Source organism: Physcomitrium patens, chromosome 12, assembly GCF_059467195.1.
Source record: "Physcomitrium patens ecotype Gransden chromosome 12, ASM5946719v1, whole genome shotgun sequence".
In the NCBI taxonomy this organism is placed as follows: Eukaryota; Viridiplantae; Streptophyta; class Bryopsida; order Funariales; family Funariaceae; genus Physcomitrium; species Physcomitrium patens.
The window spans coordinates 7,029,759-7,055,900 of record NC_143421.1 but is presented as its reverse complement, the minus strand read 5'-3'; the positions used below and the strand labels follow the sequence as shown (position 1 = coordinate 7,055,900).

General features: G+C 35.9%; 2 protein-coding genes across 14 annotated transcripts; one reads left to right on the top strand and one right to left on the bottom strand.

The window, feature by feature from the left end:
- Positions 1-2,739: 2,739 nt before the first annotated feature.
- LOC112290055 (uncharacterized) lies at positions 2,740-10,858 on the bottom strand. 12 transcript variants are annotated; one of them, XR_016505757.1, is made up of 19 exons: positions 10,617-10,836; positions 9,709-9,827; positions 8,691-8,812; positions 8,071-8,099; positions 7,650-7,761; positions 7,389-7,486; positions 7,110-7,206; positions 6,724-6,813; positions 6,509-6,571; positions 6,309-6,383; positions 6,037-6,102; positions 5,708-5,785; positions 5,449-5,556; positions 5,066-5,143; positions 4,689-4,808; positions 4,326-4,399; positions 3,940-3,994; positions 3,597-3,809; positions 2,740-3,373 (listed from the first exon to the last, which is right to left on the bottom strand). XR_016505757.1 is itself a non-coding variant. In XM_024535990.3 (19 exons), exons 3-19 carry the CDS (start codon positions 8,721-8,723, stop codon positions 3,212-3,214), a joined length of 1,392 nt encoding a protein of 463 aa, XP_024391758.1. In that variant the 5' UTR covers positions 8,724-8,812; positions 9,709-9,827; positions 10,730-10,858; the 3' UTR covers positions 2,740-3,211. The 12 variants fall into 12 exon arrangements, 10 of the variants coding, with proteins under 10 accessions (XP_024391758.1, XP_090110850.1, XP_024391754.1 ...); XR_016505758.1 differs by having other exon boundaries at positions 4,356-4,399; XM_024535990.3 differs by having other exon boundaries at positions 3,597-3,650; positions 10,730-10,858.
- Positions 10,859-19,062: 8,204 nt separating this feature from the next.
- Positions 19,063-24,889, top strand: LOC112289819 (uncharacterized). 2 transcript variants are annotated; one of them, XM_024535446.3, is made up of 6 exons: positions 19,063-21,620; positions 22,149-22,420; positions 22,809-23,035; positions 23,282-23,487; positions 23,832-23,897; positions 24,038-24,889. In XM_024535446.3, the coding sequence occupies exons 1-6, from the start codon at positions 21,071-21,073 to the stop codon at positions 24,049-24,051; spliced, it is 1,335 nt and encodes a 444-aa protein (XP_024391214.1). In that variant the 5' UTR covers positions 19,063-21,070; the 3' UTR covers positions 24,052-24,889. The 2 variants fall into 2 exon arrangements, with proteins under 2 accessions (XP_024391214.1, XP_024391213.1); XM_024535445.3 differs by having other exon boundaries at positions 23,832-24,889.
- The last annotated feature ends 1,253 nt before the right edge of the window (positions 24,890-26,142 follow it).

Genomic DNA, 26,142 nt, shown 5'->3' with positions numbered 1-26,142 from the left:
TCTTTATTAATGATTACAATCTACCAAGCCGTTTATATTGCTTTAAATTACAATAATTGTTAAAAAAAACTACTTTTGTAATCTAAAGAGAGAAAATACTAAGATATAATGTCTTTGAAAATTGGAATCCATTAAGATAAACACATGCATAAAAATTAAAAATAATAATGATTATTAAGAAAAGAAATCTTTTACATTATAGTTTAATAAAATATATATATGAAAAATCGTCTTAGTAGTGACCATCATTTAATAAGACAAATGCTAGCAACTAATTTATATGTATATAACAATTTTATAAACTACCACAATCTAGCAAAATAAATATTGTCAAACAGCTTCTTTACTAACCACAATTCAATAAGGTGAATATTAGAAAATAAATTTATTAATTTTTTTAATTTAAAAAGATTAATACTTGATAAAATAATTAGCAATAAAAAAACATATATTATTAAATAAAAGTTTTTGTTAATATTCATGGCTTAAAAATACACATTCTAATTTTAAAAACTTATAACACTATTAACAAGAAAAATTATTGTTAATATTGGCCTACTCTTCAATGAACAATTTCAAATGTCAAAATCTATCCACAACACCACAATATTCTCTAAAATTTAGAGGTTTTTTACTTTGTTTTTTGTTTTTCTTTTAACTTTAGTGTTATTTGTTTTTATTAATATTTCAGGCTAAATTATCTTCATTTACAATAATTTGTATAGATGAAAAGCATATAATCAACCTTTTTTTTTTTTTGTTACCAACCTCAAGAATATTTATAGGAAAAAAAATATTAATTTCTATTAATAATTAAGTTTTGAACAATTATATGTATTAATTATTTCATATGAATTAAACTTTATTGAATTTCTTATTTTGCATCCAACATAATTAAGTGGAGCTAGCAAATCCAATGTGATTCAATTATGCTATTCATACCCTACAAATACAATCTTTCATGTTTTCAACTTTTAGCTTTGAAGCATCAAATTTGACCATTGTGTTTAGGCCATGTTGCCTTTCCTAGCAATAAATCTTTTGAATCTCTACACTAGACTTAACTATGCCAACTTTTAATTAGAGCCACAACAAATACACATATATGAAGAAAGGATACATATTTGAATTAATGTTATATCTGAAATTAGATATCCAGTTAAAATTACTGTTCCTTCAGTACAAAATCTGTATAATTTTAGAAAAAAGTGAAAAGTTATATTTATAAAACACAAGTAATTAAAGGTAAGTTTTTGTCTTTTTCTTACATCCATTTTTAATATATTTTTTAAATCTGTTCCACATCTGTGAGCTTAACCATGACTGGATAGAAGATTTAACAAACAATCAAAACATTTCATTAATATGTTGTACCACGAGTTTACGATAATATGTACCATTCTAATATCTTCTTATTTTCTAATACTTTTACTTATTAAATTCATTTTTTAATATTTTTTTCTATTCTAACGACCATCTTCTAAGTCTTCCTGAAGAGAACTAAACTGTGTGTTCTACGACATACATGAACATTGTACTCCCCATTTATTTATAAATACATCCAATGGTGTGTTATTGTATAATAAAATGATAGGATATAATGCTTTGAGAGCATCATTTGTATATCACATAATTTATATCTATGTGTTGAATTAACACAATAATGTCTTTAAAAACTATACACTTCAAATATCATACCCTCATGAATATTTGGCACAAAGGAGAATAAAAGAAACATTTTTTTAAACAAAGCTTTACTCAATGTTCCTCCTATTCTTCTAGTTTCTTATACATGTTCTTCCAAAGGTGTATATATATATATATATATATATAGGATTGTTAAATAGACCTGTATTTTTACTAAATAGACCCACTATTGATGAAGAATATGGTAATCATGATGAATGTGGTTGATTTTTATTGGTTGCAAATCCAATTATGAAAAAATGAATCTAGAGATTTCTTTTCTTTTCTTTTCATGATGGTTAGAATGGGTGGATCGATTTAATAAAAACTTGGGTCTAATTATCTTTCCCCTAAATAATTAACTAAATATAAATATTAATATATATATATATATATATATATTTATAGAGATAAGTATCAACAATGTAAAACTTGTCACATGTCACTGCATTTAAAAATAGTGCAGATTTTTGTGTGTGTTAGGTCTCAATCCCTTAATTCCTGTCACATTCTCTCCTGTTACTAAGACCCGTTAATCACATAAGCATATTGTTTCAAAACCATTATGTAGAAATAAAACTTAAAGATATTCCAATTCATTGAAATAAATTCATAAATCCATGTATTAAATAAATCTAATATACCCAGTAGCCTTGAAGTGTGGAAGTACGTATATATATATATATATATATACGTGCAAGTATCAAACGTCACAACGTTTTGAAACTATGTTCGTAGTATAGTAAATATTTTCCATAACGAACTTTACATCTACACAATGATCCAAGATGCCGTCCACAATGATTCAATACTTTCCCTTACCACACATATTTTCTTAGACAAAGTTTCAGATAATAATTAATTACGACTTTATCAACTCACTTCTAACTTAAATTTCCAGAAGTAGGATCTTGTGAAATCCTCACAGAATTCATCCTCCTGTTCTTTTCAACTTCGACCCCTCATTTGTTTAAAAAAGAATACTCTAAAAGAAGAGTGTTTGGCAGTGACTTTAACCGACACAGTGGATGGATGCATCAATACTAGCGAAAATAAAGAAAGACGATACCAGATTCTTGTATGAACTGGAGAATAATATCAAACCAAGACTTTGATGATGCAAAGGACCGGGTGAGGAACTTCTTAGCGGTTGTATCACAATCGCTCCTCGACGCGCTCCAAATAATACCCAGTCTACATAGTTCTAAATTTACATACCCTTCACAGGTCATTGACATAAATGTACCATTGTGTTCGTAGAATCGTCATCTTCGGAAAAAGGAGTAACAGTTTCCTCACAGCCGCGACCCAATTATACTCACCCTTAGTAGATCCAAAATAAGAACTGTTTGTTAGATCGCAACAAGTCTTCACGAGCCGTGGAGACATCGGTCAATACCAGTGATGCTACTGGTATCCCGTGGGCACAAGTGGTACCCGATGGGCTCGAATACCTCTATTTGGAAGTGTCCTCCGATGAAGAAAATAGGCATCCCTAACGCTTAAATTATCATTAGTGACTACTCTAATGCTCCCATACTCTCCACTCTTGGTCTGCGCACAATCGATCAGGATGGGCTCTAAGACCTCCATTTGGAAGTGTCCTCCGATGAAGAAAATAGGCATCCCTAACCCTTACATCATCATTAGTGATTACTGTGATGTTATTATACTCTACACAGTTGGTCTGCGCACAATTGATCAGCTCTGTGAGTATGAGCATGAGCATGTTAGAGTGAGGATAAGAATACGCTGGGAGACACCAAGATATCTTAAGTCTAATTGCTTTGATTAACCGAGATAAGCCACTCAGTTGTTCAATCCAGACATTCGAGAAAACTAAGAAAGATCAGAATAGTATAAAACAAGCCCAAAATCAAAATGTAGGACTACAAAACTAGTTAGAATACCTTGGATAAAATTGTCCCGTCAAATGTCTTTATCTTTGATATTCGCTCCTCTTCCTGTTCGCAACATCCCAGTATGATTCGGACCATCGATTGAAAATACAAATTTATCTGAGTAATTGCGAGGGAACGTGTTGTTCTCTAAATATCTCGAGAGAAACGATTGAGAAAATACCCAACTATGATAATGGTTTGTTCAGTAACCACCATTTTAACCTGTTTCAGAGGCAAATTATCATGCCAGAAGTTTATCCTAAAATTGTGGAAAGAAACCAATCAATCCAGAATCTTGTTATTGAAGTCAACTAATTTATTAAAAATCATGAGAAAGCCAAAGGATACTCACGCCCTGTGCAGTACTTGCTTTATTTTCCGACTCCATTAACTTTGCAATGACGTGACTGCAAGAAAAATAAAAACAAAAAATCTGATAGTTAGTAACCATTTGTAGCAGAAATTAGCGTAGACGCTGGCACAAAACTAAAGCAAACAATTAACTCTATCACTTTACACACAACAATGCATTAATTTCATGACATGATCCTATATTGATATCATATCAATCAAAAAAACCTGGAGACAGTCATAATTAAATAGAATTTCATACAAATCAACACATTCATGCATATCCAACTCTAGCAAAACCACTACTGAAACCTCTCGAGGGTTAAGAGAGATTAAACGACTGTTTCAAAACCTGCAGATTAGACACATGAGGAAAACATGGATCACCTTTCAGGAACAAGCACAAAACCATTGTACCTGCTGTCATCCTCCTCCGACATGTGTTTGTTCATTAGACTAGCCTGCACCACCATTAAAGACATCACACCCATAAGCCTCGATAGATGCATACTGCAAAACGTATGTTGGATACTCTACACGTCTACATTATGTTCGTGTAAAGTTGAAGTTGCGAAAAGATGCCATATCAAAGGATTAAAATGCTCCGGAAACGAGGAGTGGTGTCATTGGTTAAACGAGACTTGTTCGGCTCAGATTCCTCTTAAATGCAAGTATTCTGCTGTTCAAATCATGATTTGAACAGGATCAATAAAAGGTGCAACAAATCAGGTGCAGAGACAGGGAGGATACCTGTTCAGAAATAATGCTGCGGGCCTCTAGAAGCTGCGCCTCAAGAGCTTGCTCGCGCTCACTAGTTTCTCTTCCTGCATCAAGTAACTTTTGACTTTCTTGCAGCTGCATCATTCGTTCCTGATAAGAGGAAAAAACACGAGCAACTTTTACTACAGCCAACAAGGCGATAGAAAAGAATAAATAAAGGATGACATTGTCTGAGTGAAGACCAAACTTGATACAAATTCATCACAAAATTTTCGATCATCGTAGCTGTATTCAAGTAGTAAAGTAGTATGATAATCATTTATTTAACTAGTGTTGCACGACACATTTGCTCAATAACATATTGAAGAACAAATAGCCGAGCAATGACCATATGTGACAGGTCTTACTTTAATGGTAGACATTTTAGCACGTAAGCTTTCTCCAATCTGATCTCTCGCCATATGAAAAGGTAGGTCGAATACATCCTGCACAATGTGCACAAGGTTCAATTTATTGGAGTGGATGCTTGGTACTTGATACTTAGCACGGCTCAATCAGCACATTTGATGGAACGTTTTACGGGTCTGATATTTTTACACCTCAAATAGTTAACAGTGGGTACAACATGACCTAAACTCGCAAACGAAGTTACCACATATGTAGTATGTTCTGTACGACCTCACAAGGGCCACGCGTCATAGAGCTCATGACATCAAAGCCCAAGGAGAAGAAGAAAGCTTTAGTAAGTGCAACATAGGAGTTTGCAAGCGAAATGAATGATTGCAATTACCGTTCGGCCTCCCAGGGGTGTGGCAGGTGGTTCATGTTCGTGAGAGCTTACTCCAGTGCCAGGTCTAATCAGCCCACTCGGGGTGTTCAAAAAATCACGCATGTCATCCTGCATCATAAAGAAAAGTTAAGCCCAAACATCAGAATTTTACTCCCTGGTGCCAAAAGTTACTTGAAATTGCTACACTGCACTCTTTCGTCAACAAAAGAATGTACTGTCACAATGTTGAGGAAAAGAGAGTCTAGCACTAGCTTCATACCTGCATAGATCGAAGCAAACCCCGCAATTCCAAATTTTCAGCCACAAGATCTTGCTTCTTTGTTTCATAAGCATCCACCTATACAACAAACATCAGATCACGCAATATTCCACTACTGTGTTTTCTATTACAAGACTGCCAAAATTGTTAAACCTGAAGAAAACCAGTAGTACTAACCCGAACAACATTTCTAGGATACAGAAATCATGACAAATGGATACCGTCAGAATCTAAGTCGATCGATCACATGCGCAGAAAAAGTAGAGCACAAGTACTGACTCAGCTTCACTATGAAACATACATTAAAGATTCGAGAAAAATTCACTCACTATCATCTTATAGAAATCACCATCTGCTTTCTTGGTGTTCCAAGTCCCCCGTTGCCTGCCCTCTTTCTGCTTAGAGTCCAATGAAAACACATAGTGACTGAGATACGTAAGGTTGTTAAAAAATAATTCAAATCACGAGCATTACCTCATATGAGGAATTTAGAAAAAAACTTCAATTAATGACCGGCGAATGTTTAAACGTTATTAAGATACAAACATCTTCCAGAGGATTTGAGCGTGTGCGAACAGGTCTAGAGAGGAAGAAAAGTTACCTGTAATAAATTCATGATCTCAATACCATTCTTAGAATCTTTCTTCTTTTCGATTAATACTTGATTCAACCGTTCCTGGACCAGCCAACAAACCAACACAGTTCATCAGAAAAAAAGAAAAAAAAGCGCTATGCGAAGGACTCATAATCACATAGTGACCTGTAGTAGCATCGTTGTTGGCAAATAGAGTCTTCATATACCTGCAACTTGATATACTCTTTCTCTTTCTTCTTCAGTTCATGCATCTGCTGAGCTTTAACTTGCTGACAAGAAAAACACACACACAAAACAGGTTTAGTAAATTTAACCAACCTGAAGTCCTGAAAAGTAAATTACGAAAAACTTCCAAGAAACAATGACCTTATTTTCTGAAATCCAATCTTCCAAAATCTAGAGGTCGAAAACATCTTCTCACCTGTGTACTAATCACCATCCTTTGAAACTCATCTTTCTCATGCTGGAGCTTCTCAATTTGAGCTCTGCTAGTAGCTGCCGCTTTTTGCTCCTGATATCAGTGTGACAATATGTCCAGAGCACCAACAAGAACCAGATTATCAAAAGCCGTAGAAAAGCCAGTGTGTAATATTAACGGTACTCGTTATGTTCAATGAAAAAAAAGAGAACCTCCCAACTTGAAATGTAGCTGATTATCCAGCTCATCCTAACCAATCAAGGATAAACATCCTGAGATGAAAGATTGTAGGAACCTGAAGCAATTCAATCACCATCATACAAGTCTTGGATTCGAAATCTGCATAGAGATTCATGAGTCAGCCGATGACATAGCAGACTTTAGAATACCTTGCTTGTGATTGCTTGCAATTCACGTTCTTTACTTGCCAGCTGATCAGTAAGCCTTTCCACCTTAGCTTCAAGCCGGGACATATCTGACATTAGCCTGCACAGTTCAATGCAAATACTCAGCATGTTTCAAAGAAATAACCGAGGATTATTCTGATAGATGAGAGCATTCGAAAGGAAATGGTTAGGTTTGTAAGATCCATGCAAATAGTTGTAGCGCCGGATTCTAGACTTCACACACATTGAGCAAACATTGAGTTCAAGAACAAGAGACCGCACCTTTGCCTCGAGTCATTGGCTGCTTCACGATATTCGATGTCCCGCTGTCGCTGCTGAATCATGGCATATATGCAGTTGCATGTTCGCACGATTGAAGACTGCAGATAGAAGGCCATTTCATAAGTTATCAGACGCAGTATTCACAACCACCATCTGGAAGAACTATGCCGTTTGTAAAAGTCTCTTATGTCTTACTTGATGATTCCTAAACAATTGACTGAATAAAATTTGTGAAGCTACAAAACAGTAGTGACAACTTACTGGTTCACTGGAGTAAAGATCTAGTCCTGATGGAAAGCCAAATGTAACTAAAGACTGGTTGAGATACTTAATGCAGTGGTCCAAATTGTGAATGTCTGCAAAAGTATCATCCCTGCAAGTTGAAGAAATAGTACAAGGTTACAAAAAGGGCTTACAGATTAGAGCACAGAATGATACATGGAATTGAAGCCGCACTTAAAAAAATAAGATACATTATGAAAGAGCTCTAGAACTAATGGCGGATGCACAAAAGCAAAACTAATGGAGGTCTATGAATATCGTATGGATGTCGCAACCATTCTTAAACCCAATAAGTTGTGCTATTTGCCATTGATTGAACTCATAAGACAGACAACTCCACTCATTTCGTAATCAGGGCATAGTGTAGAAGAGGAAAAAATGAAGCTGAGACGAAGTTTACCCAAACACGTCGCTAGAATCATATAAACCCTGCAAAAAGAAAAGTATTAACATGTCAGTCAAGCATAATTCTTACAGCACATGATGCAAACTGACCTACCACCCTTCTTGAGTTATCGGCAACTGAATCGTTACAACAAACGTGTTCATGACCAATTTACGCTAAGAACACGGTCTATCCCTGCAATGATTCTCATTTGAGATCGATTCTAATTGGTTTCTCTCAGTAGAAGTCCCACAGAAAATCTCAGTAGTTTGTTTAAACCGACATGTCAAATTACTCCAGGCAAGTTATGCCTATTACAACGAAATAAACTGGCAAAGCACAGCAAAGTGGCAGACGAGTAGTGAAAATTTTCATCATTGACAAAACAGAGACCACCCATAAACTTCAGATAACCATACATTTAAAGTGATGTTTTTACTGTCATACGACTATTAAGAAATATGTTGTTTCTGACTGGTCATCCCAAGGATAAATAAAAATATGAATACTTCGCCACTCCTCTTAAGAGTGTACTGATAGAATCACCCTCTTTAACAGGAATTTCCCTACTTATGCACCACACTGATTCAACGTACTCGTAAAACTTCATGCCTCCAAGAATAAAGAGGACTTACCCCGTAACCACCATCAACGTCGGTTAACCCCATGATAAGCACTGCTTGTATCAATGTTGAACCACAATGAATGATGGAAGGCAAGCAATGTGCATGCTTTTTCTCGCCGCACAATAACCTATCTGCAGGCATTAAGAACACATAAACACCAAGGACAAAGTGCAGCGACTAAATCTGAGGTGAGATAATCATTAAGAGAGTAGATACTTGAACCGATGACGGTACATACATTCTAACTGATCCTAGTACATTCAATCTCGAGGCGAGGAGCAATTCCAACGTCATAAAACTAATCGCCTCGACTCAGAAGATCACATCCAGAGCAAGGCATACAATAACTAAAAGAGATCCAAGGACACTTTGGGCAATATATTTCCAAAAATGACATGAAGCTTTATTGTCAAGGAAATGAAAACAAGATCAACAAGAGTAGGTACTAAACATTGACAAGGACACTAGGAGAGGAATAGAGAATTTCTGAAACCAGTCTGTTGTATGTCTGGGTGACTGCACAAGAACCCCAGGGTTTGAACTGATGGAGACTATCTACAAGCTTTAAAAGAGGGTAATAAATGTGTTAAATAGAAAATACGGCCCAAAACCTGAAAATTAATTATAACAGCAACCGACAGAATACACGATAAAATTATGTATGAGTTAATACCAAATGACTACTAAGTCGGGATCACTCGAATTCTTGCAACGGGTCTGTCAGACATAAAATTCTCCATGATCGAAGAAATTCGAGCCTCAAGGATATGTATCGTAAAGTTGCCGAATTGATGAAAGGTGATGGAAATAAATTTGAATGAAACGCTCACTCTACTATGAAGTACAGTATAAGCTTTGACCTGACGTAGTATTCGTAAGCAGACCTATGACCACAGAACTATGCAACGAAGTTTGATTTTTGCTGTGACCTGTGGCGCAATTGTGGACGAATGGAATTACCAAATGCCTGCAGTTCAAAGATTGCATCGGTAGGAAAACTCGCAACAAATATGGGAAGAAACAATACCTAAACAACAAGTTGACGTGATATCCCTGCAACCAATTCAATGTCGTGCGTAGGTGCACCAGTTGCCAAGTTCCCCCATGGCTCTCTCAAAGCTCCCTCAAAAGCCTCAATTGAACAAGCTGGAAACATTCGACAAAACATCTAAATATCAAGAAAACAGATACGCTCATCCAGACAATTTTTCAATACGGGGTCGAAGACCAGTATGCAAGAGTCAGAATATCGCAGAAAAATAAATTCAATTACCTCGGTAGCAAAGAAGCCTGCGCATTTTGGTTACTATATCCACTCAAGACACTCCAAAAGAATAAATTGTACGGGACGATTTGGAAACACTTTCAACGATTTAAGAGCGCAGGTGCCCAATGAACAGGCACACTCAAAAATGCACTATTCCTTAACCGACGAGGCAGAAGCTACCAAATCAACCTCAATCACGATACGCTTCCGGCGGAGGCTGGAACTGCTCAAGCGTCGACAAAGAGTAGGAAAGAGAAAAGAGAAATCTCTGCCCAAAAAATAGCAATCAAGCCAATCGTCTAATCAAGGAAAGTCGACAAAGTGCTTCATAGGAAACACAGTAAAAAGGGCAATCATCCTGCACGAAGATCGACGAAACACACGGAATCTGGCCAATCCTCACGCTAATTAACGCAAAACCTTAACACACGCTTTTTCCTATACAACACTGCATTCCGAAATCGAAATAAGAAATAAGCGCAATAAAAGACGGCGACATCACTTATCAATATAAGTCCCCGTTCCCCCGACTCACTTCCAAAATGAAGTGCAACCAAATTACAAAGACGATCGGGGAACGAAAGTCCGAGAGGTAAACTGAACACAACTTGAAAAGCTGAGAGGTAAGCATTGGGAAGCTAGCAACCTTTACAATGCAGATCACATACCTGCTGCTACAACGCAGCGATGGAGAAGAGATTCACCTAGAGAAGCAAAACGAAGAGGAGCGCGCAATAAATAAAAAAACAAAAGAAGTAGGGCGCGAGAGCGTGATTGAGACCGGAATGCGCACTGCGACGCAATGGGAGCTCCGCGGCGAGGGCTCGGAAGCGGCGAATGAGGCGAGGGACAAGGGCCATGGCTGCGAGGCGAGGGGCTCCGCGGGCCGCCAAGCCTCGTAAAATCGTGTCGCAGAAACCTCCTAGTTCAATCGACCGGCTCGAGACATTTAGGCCGTCAGATTTCCAGATTGAATCCTGGGCGTTACAGGATTTACTGAGAACGCAGGGAGGGAACGGAAGGGAACCAGGGGGCGGGCAGGTTGGAGGGCGGCAGGTTGGGAACTCAGAACCCATTCCTGATTGGGCCCACACTGATCCACATTCACATTCATGGATGCGGAAGTTTGTTCATGGCTGCCTCTCAATCCCAATTTTCAACCATCACTCGTGCTTCAATTTTTTTTTTTTTTTTTTTTTTTTTCCATACACAACGGCACATGCATGTACATCATATTTTTTTTTACAGGGAGAAATTTTGAAACTTCAAAAATTTACTCATTAATTTTTTTTCTCAAACACAGATGTTTTGTAAACAAGGATTCATTATTGATTATATCTTTTTACAAGAAATTAAATACATATTGGCTAAATTTTACTTAATTTTTTATTAAATATTTAAATTACACATAATTTATTTGAAATATTGGAAATTTTCTCTTCAAAATATTTTGCAAATCATAAAACATTTTCTACAAGCATTATGTATCTAGGTAGTTTTACAACTAAAACAAATGCAATAATCATAATAGTGTGGACATAAAAAAACACCACTAACATGAGTCTTTATTATATATAATGGAAAATACCACATATGAACTACCATCCAATCAAATAAAATTCTTATATAAAGTACCAAATTTTGCATCCATACTCTTAATAAAAATCTAAATCTTTAAAAAAAAATTCTACATCTTAGTCAAAATTGCATCCTTCTTTATTTAATACAACACTATTATCATCTTTTATAATCATATATTGGCAATTTATGCACTTAAGTTTGTTGACTTCAATAATTATAGGTTTAGATCACTACACTCTAGACATTTTTCTTTGCAAAACTTAGATAGTCTCACTTACATATGCTTTTTTCTGAGCAACTTCTTGTCTTTGTTATAAAACTTTGAATCTACCAAGTTTTGGTGCTATTAGATTCTTTCAGCCATATCCTTCTTCATTATCAAATTTTTGCTTCTTCATTTGGCTTCTAAATCCAAATCTAGTATTTGTAATATGAGTTTGTATAAGAGTGATACTACTATCTTTGCTTGGCATAGGGATTTGTAGGTATCTTGGCAATAAGTTCCTTGTATCTCCTAAAAGTGCTAAGATTGATTTTTTTTGCTTTATTAAATACATTATATTATTCCATGGTTAAGGCTTCCATCTTATTTGGTATCACCAAACCAGTTATTTCAAATAATTTATGAACTTAAATATTATGTCTAAGAATTTGAATTTTACTCTATCTTCTATTACTTAAACCATCATTTAATCCATTATTTGTACAATTATATGATCCATCACTTGGGCCATCATCAAAAACTTTTTTTTGATTGAAGAAGTCATTGTTTTTAAATACAATTGGTAATAAATCCAATAGATGTAGATATTTTTCATTAAAAATTCATTTCATAGCCTAAATATATTTATAAATGGGACTATAATTGTTGCATTCATATCATTTGCAAGATAAATTGACAATATACTATTTTTTTGGAATATTTTAGCTTCAAAAGACTCACTCCATGTAGCATGCATCAAGAACTTTTAAATTTGACAATTGATCTTGTTTGTAACATTCAACCAACCAGTTAGTTCTTTACAACCTTGATGTTTGTTGTTTGTCTCCATCTCTTAAAGAATACTTCTCTAATTTTTTCATTATATGAGCATTGTTGTAATGTTATACCAAAGTAATTCTTTCAAAATAATGTCATGTATCTTACTTGCCTATCAATGCAATGATGAGCATATCAAGTTTTCAATTGACTTTTCAATTTAAAATAGTATATGTCACATATTCTCACATATGTTCTACAAGATTATTTATATTTGCATGTTCATGGCAATATAACTTGGTCTATTTTGGCCACATTAGGTTTTATTGGCAATTGTGTCCTATCTAATTATTTTCTATATATTTAAGTACCCTTTTATTTTTAGCATGTGTAATCTTAAATTTTCTATACTTAATATCAAAAAATTCTCAATGTTAGCTTTTAATATAGAGCACATTATCATATATAAATTAGAATATTTAATTTTAGATAATTTAGGCAATGAATGTTTGATCCATACTTTTTTTATATAGAACCAATACAAAAGCATATGGCACTTTACTTGAATTCTACTATTTTTTTCATTTTTTCAATATAAATAGTCTTTTTTAATGGATCTCATTATAGCCTTATAATTTGTATTATTTTTATCAATTGCTATTGCATTTGGTCAAATTATACCTACATTTTGAAACACAACACACATTATAAGATATAATGATGTTCTTGACTACTATCCTTGTCAGCCCTACAAAATATCATAAAAATTGGCATCTCTAATTCCATTGCATTAGAGTACATTCTAACATACAAAACATATTCTATTTATTGGTCTTAAATGATGAGTTCATGATCCATGTCAAGTTTGGTGTAATATCTTTTATTCTATCAAGCATGTCTTTTATTTGCATCACTAATATAAATGGTTTCTTCTCTACTATTGGATTCTCTAGATCATAAGCTTGGTAGAAAATTATTTTTTTGTTTTTTATCTATTTACGGACTATTTTTCTTACCACATTATAGTTGTCTTCATTGTATCTTTTTTTTATTTGAAGACAAGATGATAGATTTGATGTTTCTTTTGGATCTAAAAATAAATAAAATATTTATTGTTCATGCAATAAAGCTTTCTATCTTAAAATATCTTTATATTTCTAAGAATATTTTAAGACAAATTTGATATTATTAAGATTACTTAACATCTTAGTATAATTATTAATTGCTCATAAATAAATAAGTAAATAAAATAAAATAAAATAAAATCCTTCTTTAATCTAAGATCATTGCCATTATAGCTTGAATTGGCATAAACTTCAATATCTTGCCTTTCATCTTCTTGATGTATAATTTTTACAAAAAACTTACATCCCACATATCTTTTAGATGATTATTAATATTTTTGATTGAATCAATATTCATCCTACAAAACTTTTGTCTTCAATGGCACATACAAATTGCCATCTTTAAGGCATAATGTATCTTTCTTTGATATTGATGGATTAGCTTCAATACCAACACATGTTTGGCCATTAAATTATTCATAAATTCTTCTTCTTGAATAGGAAGAATTGTACGATGTTGTATATATTATTGACCTCTTGGACAAATCACTCTTTCAAATCTAGATTTTTCAGATTGACACTCAGTACAAGTCTTAATGATTTTAGAGATGTAAGTTCTTGAAATTCCATATTTGTTCTTTTCTACTATCTATTTCAAATCATAAAAACATGAAAGATTTTTTACATCTACAAAATGAAACCTTCTTTTATGATGTTTATTTGAAACTATTGATTTTCATTCTTCAATATATAAAATAATAAAGCTTAGATATTTTTTCTTAAATAACTGATCTTCACCATTAGGCAACTTTAATATCTCAAAATCATTTCTAAGAATTTTTTTTATTTTTTTAGAATTTTTATATGGAATGATTTAATTAAATTTTCTTATTAATGAATAAAATCAATATCTAATCCAATAATAGTTTCAAGTATAGTGGTTGTTTCATCTTCTTTCAACCATTGAAATAAGTATTCTCCCAATTCATAAGTTCTTGAAATTCATAAGTTCTTGAAATTAAAATCCATAAGTTCTTGAAATTCCATATTTGTTACCAATGATTTAATTAATTTTAAGATTACTACCAATAATTAAATTTAAGATTGCTATCAATAAGTAGAATATTATTTTAAAATAATAACTTTATGTAATATTAATCATATTGTTTGTAGTTTGTGTAGGTGAAGTAGATACTATATTTTAGAGTTTGGAAGATGAAGATATATTATAAATCATTAACAAAGTCTTTGAAGTCCTTAATCAAATATGTAATTTTAAGATTATTTTACCAATAATCTTGGTAACAAATATGGAATTTTAAGAAATAATTTATTGGTAAAATAATCTTAAATTTAATTAAATTCTACTTATTAGTAGCAATCTTAAATTCCATATTTGTTACCAATAATTACAATTTTTACATTAGTGCTAAACTTTTACATTAATTATTGCTAATATTTTAAATTTTAACTAAATAGTGGTAGGCTCTACCACTTAATTGTCCAAATATTAATCATTTTCTATTTATTTTCCATCCATTTTTCATTACCAATTTCTTCTTAGTGGTAAAAAATGGTCTTTAATCATATCCATTTGTAATTTTTTCAATCCATTTTTTACCACAAATTTTTCTTTGGTGGTGAAAAATCGTCACTATCCACGTCCATTTGTAATTTTTTTCCATCCATTTTTTACTACCAATTTTTCATTAGTAGTGAAAAATAGTCACTACTTATATTCATTTATAATTTATTCCATTCAATTTTCACCACTAAGTTTTCCTTGGTAATAAAAAATGGTCGCCATCTATACTTATTTATAATTTATTCCATTCATTTTTCATCACTAATTTTTCTTTGGTGGTAAAAAATAGTCATCATCTATACTTATTTATAATTTATTCCATTCATTTTTCACCACTAATTTTTTCTTGATGGTAAAAGATGATCACCATTCATGCCCATTTTTTATTACTTCTATTCTTTTTACACAAAACCATGTTTTGATGGTAACTGTAATGGAGTAAGAATAAGATATTTGTATTGTTGACACATAGAAATAGGTAATTGAAGCCACGTTTGAGAAGTTTCTAGGAATTTCTAGAATTGGAGCTTGATTGGTGGTCTATATAGAATCTACCATGGAACATTCTAAAAAGGACTTAATGCAATTATCTAGGTAGGAACCACCATTAAGAATATTCTAGAAAGTTCTAAGATAATTGGATAAAGTATAAATAGGACTAACCAAGGCCATTTGGATGCCTGATCAAGTATGGTTTTGATTCTTTTTTTTAATAAAGTTTGGTTTTGCATTTTTTTTTGTTCAATTTTGTTTTATTCTCTTTAGCTCTATTCTACCTTTCTTATTCTATTTTGTTTAATGCTGTTCAATTTTGTTCTAGTTTATATTGTTCTACATTATGACAAGATTTGTATTGCTATGAATTGGAAGGGTCTTAGATCCTACAGATAGTCCAATCCCGTTTTAGTGACAATTACTACTCATTTTTCCTTGTTAAAAAGTTTTCTTACATTTTTTCTTATTTTTTCTTTTGTTATGATTGCTACCATATTTTTTTATAAAAGAGACACTACTTCCTTCATAGTACTCTTTGTAGAATTTGGTAGCTTCCCATCCTTCTTCCTTGTCCTACTCTACTAAGCAACTTTCAAGATAAAGCTTATTTTGTAGAAGACCATCCATGTCTGTCGTGCCATTATGCAACATTGTTGGTATCAGGAAAATGTGGTTGGAGCTCACAACCACTTTCTCCTATGAGATTGCATGCTCAATCAATTCTCTCTCATTTCCTATAGAATCCTCATCCCTTGCAATTCTTGTGTACTACCCATCCTTGGCACTTCTCTTAGGCTATCTATCACATTCCCTTCCTTATTTCTTTTGTACTCTCCTTCTCGCTCTCCTACCCACAAGAACCTTTACCTATCTTATATGTTTTCCATGAGTTTCCAATAGACCATATAATAACTAGAATTTAATCTAAAAATTTGATGGCATAGATGTCTCAAGCCAGTCAATTGAATAAGGAGGTTTGTGCAACACATAGTAACAAGAGGCTACCAAGTGCTTTAATACGGATCATACTACCAAGCCTTATCTGACCACCTCCTCTCGTCACTATGTGTTGCAAAAATCTTTCTATTCAATTCACTAGTTTTGCCATTGTGGGCCATCAAATCACAAATGTTGTTCAGATGTGATTTCAACTATTGATTAGATTTCTGGAAATGTAGGGAAGAAATATAGGAAACCAATGGACAAACAAGTAAGTTCAAGGCTGCACAACTCAGATGCAATTTCAACTATTGATCAGAATCCTAAAAACAAAAGGAAGGAATGTAGGGAACCAAGGAATGAATAGGCAAGTTTGAAGCTGGCAGTTTGGAAGGTGGCAGATTAGATAGCGAGCAAGTTGGATGGCAGTGGGTTGGAAATTCAAAAGCCATTCTTCATTGGGCTTGCACTGATCTACATTCACATACATGCTGAATTTTGTATAATACAAAAATTACACAAAATATATTTGAAACATTATTAGTTTAATGATATAAGTTGATTAAAATAAACTACAGTTTAAATAAGTTAATAATTATAATAAATAAGAATAATGTGAAAACCTTCATAGTATCTTTTATTTTATTTTTTTTTTTATCTGTGAAAAATACTGCAATTTCTTCTACACATATACAATTGTATTAAAATAGATAACACAATTGAAGTTGTCAAGTATACTTAAATTAGTTTTTAGCTGTATTTTGGTAATATTTTATAAATTCTATTTATTACAAGTTTAAAATTCAAAATACCACATTTACTAACGTAATGTACATAATGAGAAAGGTCATCCAATAATTCTTTGAAGCAAGAGTGATGGTTGAAAAGTGGGATAGAGAGGCAGCTCCTGAACAAAATCCAGCACCCATGCATGTGAACTAGGATCAGCGCGGCCCCAATGAGGAATGGCTTTTGAGTTCCCAACCTGAGTTCCCAACCTGAGTTCCCAACCTGAGTTCCCAACCTGAGTTCCCAACCTGAGTTCCCAACCTGAGTTCCCAACCTGAGTTCCCAACCTGAGTTCCCAACCTGAGTTCCCAACCTGAGTTCCCAACCTGAGTTCCCAACCTGAGTTCCCAACCTGAGTTCCCAACCTGAGTTCCCAACCTGAGTTCCCAACCTGAGTTCCCAACCTGAGTTCCCAACCTGAGTTCCCAACCTGAGTTCCCAACCTGAGTTCCCAACCTGAGTTCCCAACCTGAGTTCCCAACCTGAGTTCCCAACCTGAGTTCCCAACCTGAGTTCCCAACCTGAGTTCCCAACCTCCAAACTGCCCGGCCTCCAACCTGCCTGCCCCCGCTGGTTCCCTACGTTCCCTCCCGCCGTTTCTAGAAATCTGATCGGCGGTTGAAATCGCATCTGAGTGGCAACTGCGATCCGACGGCCCACAATGGCGGAGTTTAGGTCTATTAAATAACTTACCAAGTAGGTTCGGTAACTAAAGTCTACAAATAGACATGACAAACATCTTATACATTAAAAATCATTTCCATGTTTGGATTTCAATTTAATTTTGATTGCTCTTTCCATGTACCAATTGTCAAGATGAAAATTACATTTAATATATTGAAAATGGCAATGTAAACAACTACATTTGATTCTGATACTATGCCATTTGAAATCATGGTTTTTAATTTTAAAGAACTATGTAAATTTTATGAGTATTTTTATGTACTTTCCAATACCCACCCACACCAGTAAAAAAATGGTGTATTGGGAATGATTTGGGGTGTGTTGTCTGTGGTTATGAAGGGAATTGAGTAACAATATTCAGCAAAATATCATTTGTTCTTGTAGGTATCCCATCATGCTCTCACAACATGGACATTAGTTGTACCGTAAAGTATCCATTTGTGCACATTTCCACTAATCATCAAAGAAATTGCTTCTTAGAATTGCTTCTTCCTCCTTCCCATTAATGTTAATATTTTTATTAGATGAGAACACTGGATGGAAGTTTTTGATTTTCAAACGTTCTAAATCTATGGGCAAAAATGCCCAAAAGTAGGCACTGTGATGAGCAAGGATGCTTGGATTTGCACAAGACATATTTGGTTTAATTGCATCGTGTGAATATATTTCTTTGTTTGTGTAGTTGAGTTTACAACAGCATTAATCTTAAAACACTTAACATTGAGAGGGACATTTAATAACAAAGATATTATTGCATTTTAAGATCCTCATTGTAGAAACTTCAAAGGATTTTGAAAGACCTGCATTTCTGATACTACTGTGATGACCGGGTCACCATACATTTTCACGACAAATCCGTCCAAGGACCAGAGCATCAACATGGTTTCACATCACAGCCCGGTGTCATCGAAGGGTATCGAGAGTTGTCTCTCAGGGTATCTGCGCTCAGGACTGGAGCTCTGATTGGATTGTGTTTGTTGACGTTTCAAATTTCCTTTGGTCCTCTTGGCCATGATCATTAGTGTCGCATGCGTGAAATCCGACTTTCAAGTACTTGGATTATGTATCCTATCATACTTGAACCGTGATCTTGGATTTCGACTTCGATCTTGATTTTTGGGGGCTTCTGTGATCACCCCAATCTAACAACGCATAAGTTTGTAATTTCGATCTTTGAGGACGGTTTTTTTGCGAGTTTCATTGGCTGAGGATTAGGGCATTTTTTTGTTTTTGTCTTTGTTTACGTGAGCTGCTTCCAAGGTTTGCGTGTCATGAATGCGGGTTTAAATCCAGAGATAGTGTCAGTGAGGGAAAAAGAAAGCAAGTAGGAAAGAAAGAAAGAAAAAATACGGACACTAACGAAGAGCACATAGCTTGTTTCACTCGTGTAGTTTTCGAACAAAACAGAGTGGAATTCTTAGAAGGGCTTTTAATGCTAGAAGCTCCATATCTATTCGAATCCATTGTTGCTGTGATTGTCTCATGTTTCTTAATCTGTTTGACCATGGTTCTTGCTTGAATTGTAAGCTTTCTCTTGCTAGTGCTCATGCTCGAGGCGCTGCGGGGCAGATTGAATTATCAAAATCAGCTCAGAGTATGCTTTTCTCATCACAGTATGCGGCTGAGGCCGCGAAACCCTGTGGTGCGACCATCTTACATTTCAAACACTCTGTAAGATCTCAGGTTCTGAGAGGAATTCCTGACAAGTCCCAGTGCTCTGAAGGTCAGATTACACACGCGATGGGTACGCATCGTGCAATGAACCTCTAAATCCGTGAGGTAGAAGAATCAACCGTCGATCACGCGATGGCCAATTGGAGCGAAATCCCAACCCTTGCAACAGATTTGATTATGAAGAGCTCTAAAGCTTCAAGCCTGGTTCATGTCATGTCAGTATTGTTTCCAATTTTTTTGCGAAAGCACAATCAGACAGCTTACTGGTGAGTCTAGGGTTTTGCAGGAAGCCTAACTCAGCAAAGACCGCGGAACATTGATTACGATATGCATCTCTTTCTGCTAAACCATAAAACTGATGTTACCTCTGTGACTCTACACATTGTGTTGTCCCCGTAATTCCCAACCATTGTAATCGTCAAACCCATGTTCAGCTCTAATATATGTACCCGCCACTGCATTCCCATCCTGCACGTAGACAAACCAAACAGGCATATACTGAAAGCCCCCTCATGTGAATCAAAGCACATCAGTTTAAGAAATCACACACATCCCTTCAGGGCACCAACGCCACCACATTCAACAATCCTGCAGCAAAGGTTTCGTAACACAAAGTGAGAAGTAGCGCTGTGTCTTGCCCCTCTTGTAACACTTGCAGCCATTTTAAAGCGGTGACAGGACCAATAACACGGCCATAGGCGGAATATTTCGTCAATTGACGTGATCCCGGGAATTGCCAATTGTCAATTAATAGAGAAAAGATTGGATACAGGAAAGAAAAAAGGAAAGTTGCTACCGCCACGAGCCGATGTCTTTCTTCCTCGACCGGAGATGAATGTTTCGCGTAGACTCATGGCCCGAACCGCGAAGATAACAAGCTCGTCTTTCGAAAGGGGCGTAAAAGATAAAGATGCCCATGTGTCATGTGGCTCAGGCGAAGCGTGCTTAGAGTTCTTGAATGGTACCGAAGGATTTTCATTGTCTGCGTGACGGATTGATTGTGTTGTCGTTGGCGTTAGCGATCCATTCGAGTTTTGAACGTTTGCGTCTGCTCTGTTGCGATTTTTAGTCTTTCGAAGGATGCATTGGAGAATGGTTTTGGTGGCGGAACTGGACCATGGCGATGTCGGGAGCGGGAGTGTTTTCTAGCTGGGAGAGTGGAGCGTGGCGTAGTCTTCTTAGGGTTTGAATGTTTGGGTGGATTGGGAGTACTATGTGTGGTTTAGGATCGGAGGTATGGCTTCATTGTCCGGTTCTGTTTTTGGAGATCGATGAGGTGTGAGTAGTTTATGTCAGGGGGGTTCGGTGGTGAGGTTTTGGGCGGAGGGAGTGATGGAAATCGGGGAACAACAAGAGGATTCTGCGGGGTTGAATACTGGAGATAAGAAACGTGGAATCGGAACCATGGAGTCTGGGGAGGAACAAGGAGGGGAGTATACGGTGGCTACGAAGCCAGATGAGCATCAAGAAGAGAAGGCAATTGAAGCGTTGGTAGAGAAGGAGGACGCAGTAATGGACTCTTTGCCCGTGGAAGTGGAGACGGACAAGCTCCGGGCGGAGAGAGAAAAGGCGCCGGATAATGCCGAGGAGCGAGTAGTTCACGAAGCTGCAGGAGGTTTAGGGTTTCCCAGCGAAAAGACTGTACGGGTATCCGACGGAGACAAAGTCAGGGATGCAGGTCAGCACAATGTAGGTGAAAGGAATGGCGTAGAGCAGCAGGTTCAGGAAAAGGGAGGGGCAGAAGGACACGGAGAAGACGATGGACAAGCTGAAGTCGATGCCACCATGGCGGACAACGACGCTGACACTGAGGTCGAAATGGCTGAGGCACCTGGAGAAGCGGAGGGCGAAGAACAAAGACCAGCCGGAGAACAGCCAGCTGGTACGAAATAGGTCTTCGGCACCTCTTCTTTCTCGAAATTGCGTAGCTGGATGAACTGCACATTGTGCAAATTCTCACTTTTTAATAAAATTTGGTGTTTGAGACAAGATTTGTTTCGAGTAATAGCTTGTAGATGTGGGGATGGGCTTGGGAGACAGTATAGTATCTATCGTTCTACTCTATACCCGAAATGCGGAATTTTGATGCTATGGATTGATGAAGAATCTAGTGTACTGTGAAATCTGGATGCATTCTAGCTCCTTCACATTTGTTCCCAAATCCCCTGAGAAATTCTTCGTTTGTGAACAGCAGTGTTGTTTGGTTGATTAGTATGAGTCGCAAGAAGAACAACATTATCATGAATTATGGAATCCTTAGACATCATCGAGGTATGGTGAAAGTGGAGTCTATCGCCTTGCTCCGGTTGAGCGGTCAACTTCTAGGTCAAGTTTAACATGTTGGATTTTTTTGTCCGTTAAGGTGTCGATCATCGAATGACAACATTACGTGTGTACCTTGATATCCTAGGTGATGAAACAAATGGTGCAAGGATGGTGCGAGTCGGTGTGAAGAGGAATGGGTCTGCAGCTTTGGATAATACTGATGGTGCAGGGGGTGAGGTGGTTGTCAAAAGGCCCAAGAAGAAAGCCAATGTTTGGAGTAAATCTAGCACTCGGAAGACCAGCAGAAAGTCGAAACCTGTTAAGATCCCAAGTGGTGAAAAGAAAGAAGAATGTATTGAAGTGAATCCCACCCAGCGGTATCTGCTAGAGGAGAGGAATGGAATTCAATTGTCCAAAGTGAGTCCGTGTTTAAGTAGCTTTCTCTTCTATCGGTGCTTCTTGAAATCCTCAACCGGGAATTTGAAAGCTGGGTTATCTTCTGTCTTTGGATTGTGAGTCCTTGCATTGAAATCAACAGCTAATGCACCTCTGGTGCACAGCTTGATCTTTGTGGGTATGAGTTGTTGCTCTGAGATAATTGTGAATGTCGCACTTGGGATGTAATAACACCTTCAGGTTTTAACTGTTAAGAATATAATAAAGATGTTTAATTTAGCTCACTGTAAGTGTCTATCTTAATGCTGTCAAAGTTCTTAGGTGTTAAGATTGAAGGTTTCTAGAGAAACATCACTATTGATTTTGATACCCGTCCTTCGGATATTGTGCATCTACTTCACATGTGCAGGATCAGAAAGCTGAAAAGGTAGAGCTCTCTCTGGACAAGTTGCAAGCCAGTAGTGAAAAGGGGTATCGGATGGTCAGGGCTACTCGTGGTATTTCTGAGGGGGCCTGGTACTTCGAGATTGTAGTGAAAGATCTTGGCAAGACGGGGCACACTCGTTTGGGATGGAGCACGTGGAAAGGTGACTTGCAGGCGCCTGTGGGATTTGATGCAAATAGCTATGCCTTCAGGTACTCCTTACCCAGCAGTGTGTGTGTGTGTGTGTTCATTAAAAAAGTCAAATTTATGAAATAAACCAGGCATTCATGCTCATGTATGTTTTCCGTTATTTGAGGCACAAACTTGCGAAATCCAGTGAAGTGATAAACATCTACCTGAATTTTTGGTTATACTAAATCACGCTTTTGGCGTAACAAGGCTTCTTGTATGGACTATCTCCTTTTTTCATAATTTGAAATATGCGTTCTTGTTTGCAGAGACGTCGATGGAAGTAAAGTACATCAAGCGATTCGAGAGCCATATGCATCTGCATATGCGGAAGGAGATGTCATCGGATTCTACATTAATCTACCCGATGGTGCGAAATATGCATCAAAGTACGAATTATATGTGAACAAAGCCACCAGGGCTGTCTTCCGTGTGCCACTTGAGAAGGAAGATGGACCTCCCAAGTGTGTTCCAGGTTCAATTCTATGAACTCATTTTTCAGTGTTTCTATATCCGGATTGAACTCAAAAGCCAGTTTGCTGACTTTTATAATTCTGTATCATAGTATATTAGAATGTTAATGCCTGCACCCTCTGTCGTGGACCACCCTCTCCGACAGTTTGTGAAAAGTTTATCAGGATCAGACAGTGTTGTGTCATTTTCACTACCAAAAGTAGATTGGGAGGTAATAGTTGCAAGAATATGTTTGCAGATTGGAATATGTCATTAGCTCTATTCTCTTGGACCTGTGTGCTGAGAGAATGCAAGTATTTGCAAAAGATCCATTGCTCATGCATTTTTATTTATTTTTTGAACCAGGAAGTGAAGTGTCTTTTTTCAAGAACGGCGTTTGTCAGGGCGTTGCATATAGGGACATATTTGCTGGTGAATACTACCCCGCGGCTTCAATGTATACGCTCCCTATGCCTGAGAAAAAATGCTCTGTGCGTTTTAATTTTGGGCCCAACTTTCAGTTCCCTGTCAAAGATTGGGGTGATAAACCAGTCCCCTTGCCTATGTCTCAGGCTCCTCCACCTGAAGGTTTGGCGGCGGCGGACATTGAAGAGCCTCCTCCAGCCGACGGTAGCAAAGAATCCAAAAAGTCCGACACAGCAAATGTTGCTGGAGGTAAACAAAGAATGGCAGCAGAACGAGGAAACAGTAGCGCAGAAGGTCGTATTGCTGTTGGAGTTGGTAGTGGTAGTGGCGTACGGACTAAAAGGGCAACAGATGATAAAGAGCGTGTCAAACGCCCAGGATTGCCTGCAAAGAAAGTGCCCGTTCCCAAGGGCTCTAAAAAGATGATTAGTATGCTTCCTCGATCTATTGTAGCGAAGTCTCCCGCCAAGTCTCCTATGAGTGATGCGTCTTTGCAAATTGAAGTGAATCTTGAGGGTTGCAGTAACGACGGTAGTGGTGACTTTGACGCTGGGCTCTCTTTGCATGACAAAGGTAACAGCTCTGACACACAAACGGACTAGCGTTGATTGCAATCGATTGCAGTGGATTGTGATTGTTCGGTAGCTAGTATTGTTCAAAAGAAACTGGCTCTTCACAAATTCATCGAGTGGACATGCTTTGCATGTATGAAGGCCTAGAGGGGATTACTGTATGATAGATGAGAAAGATGGAGCCAAAGCAGGCCGACAGTGATAGATGACGGCAAGGTCTGAATCGGGGACGCAAAATTACAACTGATGCGTCGTTGACATGTATCCTGCTTGTTTGTCTTTGCCATATCAGCCCAGATTTAGATTAAGGTTAGAATAGAAGTTGTTATAATGTGTATCTGCGAAGGGAGGTCAATGGGAAGGATGTAGTCCAAGAACTTGACCGTTTTCTATAATTTTCTGAATATGAGATCATTCAAGGATAAATGCCCTCAAAGGTTCAAGCCAAGTATTTATTGCTAATCTGAACATATTTGTTTGCTACGAAGCTACAGTACAATGTCCCTGATTATTGTAGCTCAAAGATTGTGCGAGGAGCTTGTAGACGTATGAAGTGATAGCACTTGCTTCCTATACCCAATATGTAATTCAAAATGTACTTACCTGGTCATCATAATTCACAAGGCTAGGTTTATTTCAATTCAATTACTGGGTGTGTATTTCATTGTCAGGCTTTGAATTTGTCTGAAGTGCAGTACGAGTCACATGCATGGAAGAAGTATTTTTTAATGAATGGATCTATATGACTTAAGTTCTGAAAATTCAATTATAAAGATAAAAACATAAAATTGGTTTGTAAACCTAGATTTATGAAATCAACCTAGATTATCAATCAAATAATAGAACAATAAGGATCACCTTATTAGATATATATTATTTTAAAACTCAATCAAATTCTTATATATTTCTAACATATGTATTGAAGTATATATATATATATGTATATATATATGTCATCATTATTTCAGCTTGCATGGTTTTTCTTTTCTAATATATACGTATATTTATGAAGCAGGGAGTTCAAAAATATACAAATATAATGCAATTATTTCTACCCAGAATTTGTATGAAACCCATGTAATTGGTAAGTATTAAAAATAATCAAGTACAGGATAAATTTTACCAGTCAGTGTTGATTGACTATATATTTAAACATGTTTTTAAGAGTTTACAAGTACTCTTAAAATTCCATAAAAGAACATCAAAAACATTTCGATTTAACACTATACTTACTTTCTCCTTACTAAAAATCTGAACATCATGATAGAATTTTATGTTCATTGTGACTTTAAAAATGAAAAAAAAAAAAAAAATCAAATCAAATCAAATCAAATATTAATCATGGGATATAAAATTTTGATTTTGTAATAGTTGCAAAAAAGATAAAAATAGAAATATTATGAAATCTTCAAATGTAAATATACATATACAAATAAAAATATAATAATATGAATGGTATATGAAAATCCTTTCGAAAGTTTTAAAGAATGAAAAATAGAAAAATTACTTAATTTTTTTGTAAATAATCCCTCATTATACAATAATAAAAAAATAAAAAATAAAATAGACACAGGCTTTTACAAAATTGATCCACCAATGAAACTAAGAAAAATGACCTCTAGATTTATTTTCCCACTACTAGATCTGAAACCAATCAAATCCAATTACACTCATCATGA

Bases quoted from the DNA above. Each gene is read 5' to 3' on its own strand.
- LOC112290055 (XM_024535990.3), bottom strand. From the start codon at position 8,723: ATGGGGTTAACCGACGTTGATGGTGGTTACGGG. The intron at 5,557-5,707 runs GTATGAAGCTAG...TTTATGATGCAG, and splicing joins GTTTGCTTCGATCTATGCAG to GATGACATGCGTGATTTTTT. The intron at 4,400-4,688 runs GTATCCTCCCTG...ATGGTGGTGCAG, and splicing joins GCAGCATTATTTCTGAACAG to GCTAGTCTAATGAACAAACA.
- LOC112289819 (XM_024535445.3), top strand. From the start codon at position 21,071: ATGGAAATCGGGGAACAACAAGAGGATTCTGCGGGGTTGAATACTGGA. The intron at 21,621-22,148 runs GTACGAAATAGG...TTGATATCCTAG, and splicing joins AGCCGGAGAACAGCCAGCTG to GTGATGAAACAAATGGTGCA. The intron at 22,421-22,808 runs GTGAGTCCGTGT...TCACATGTGCAG, and splicing joins ATGGAATTCAATTGTCCAAA to GATCAGAAAGCTGAAAAGGT.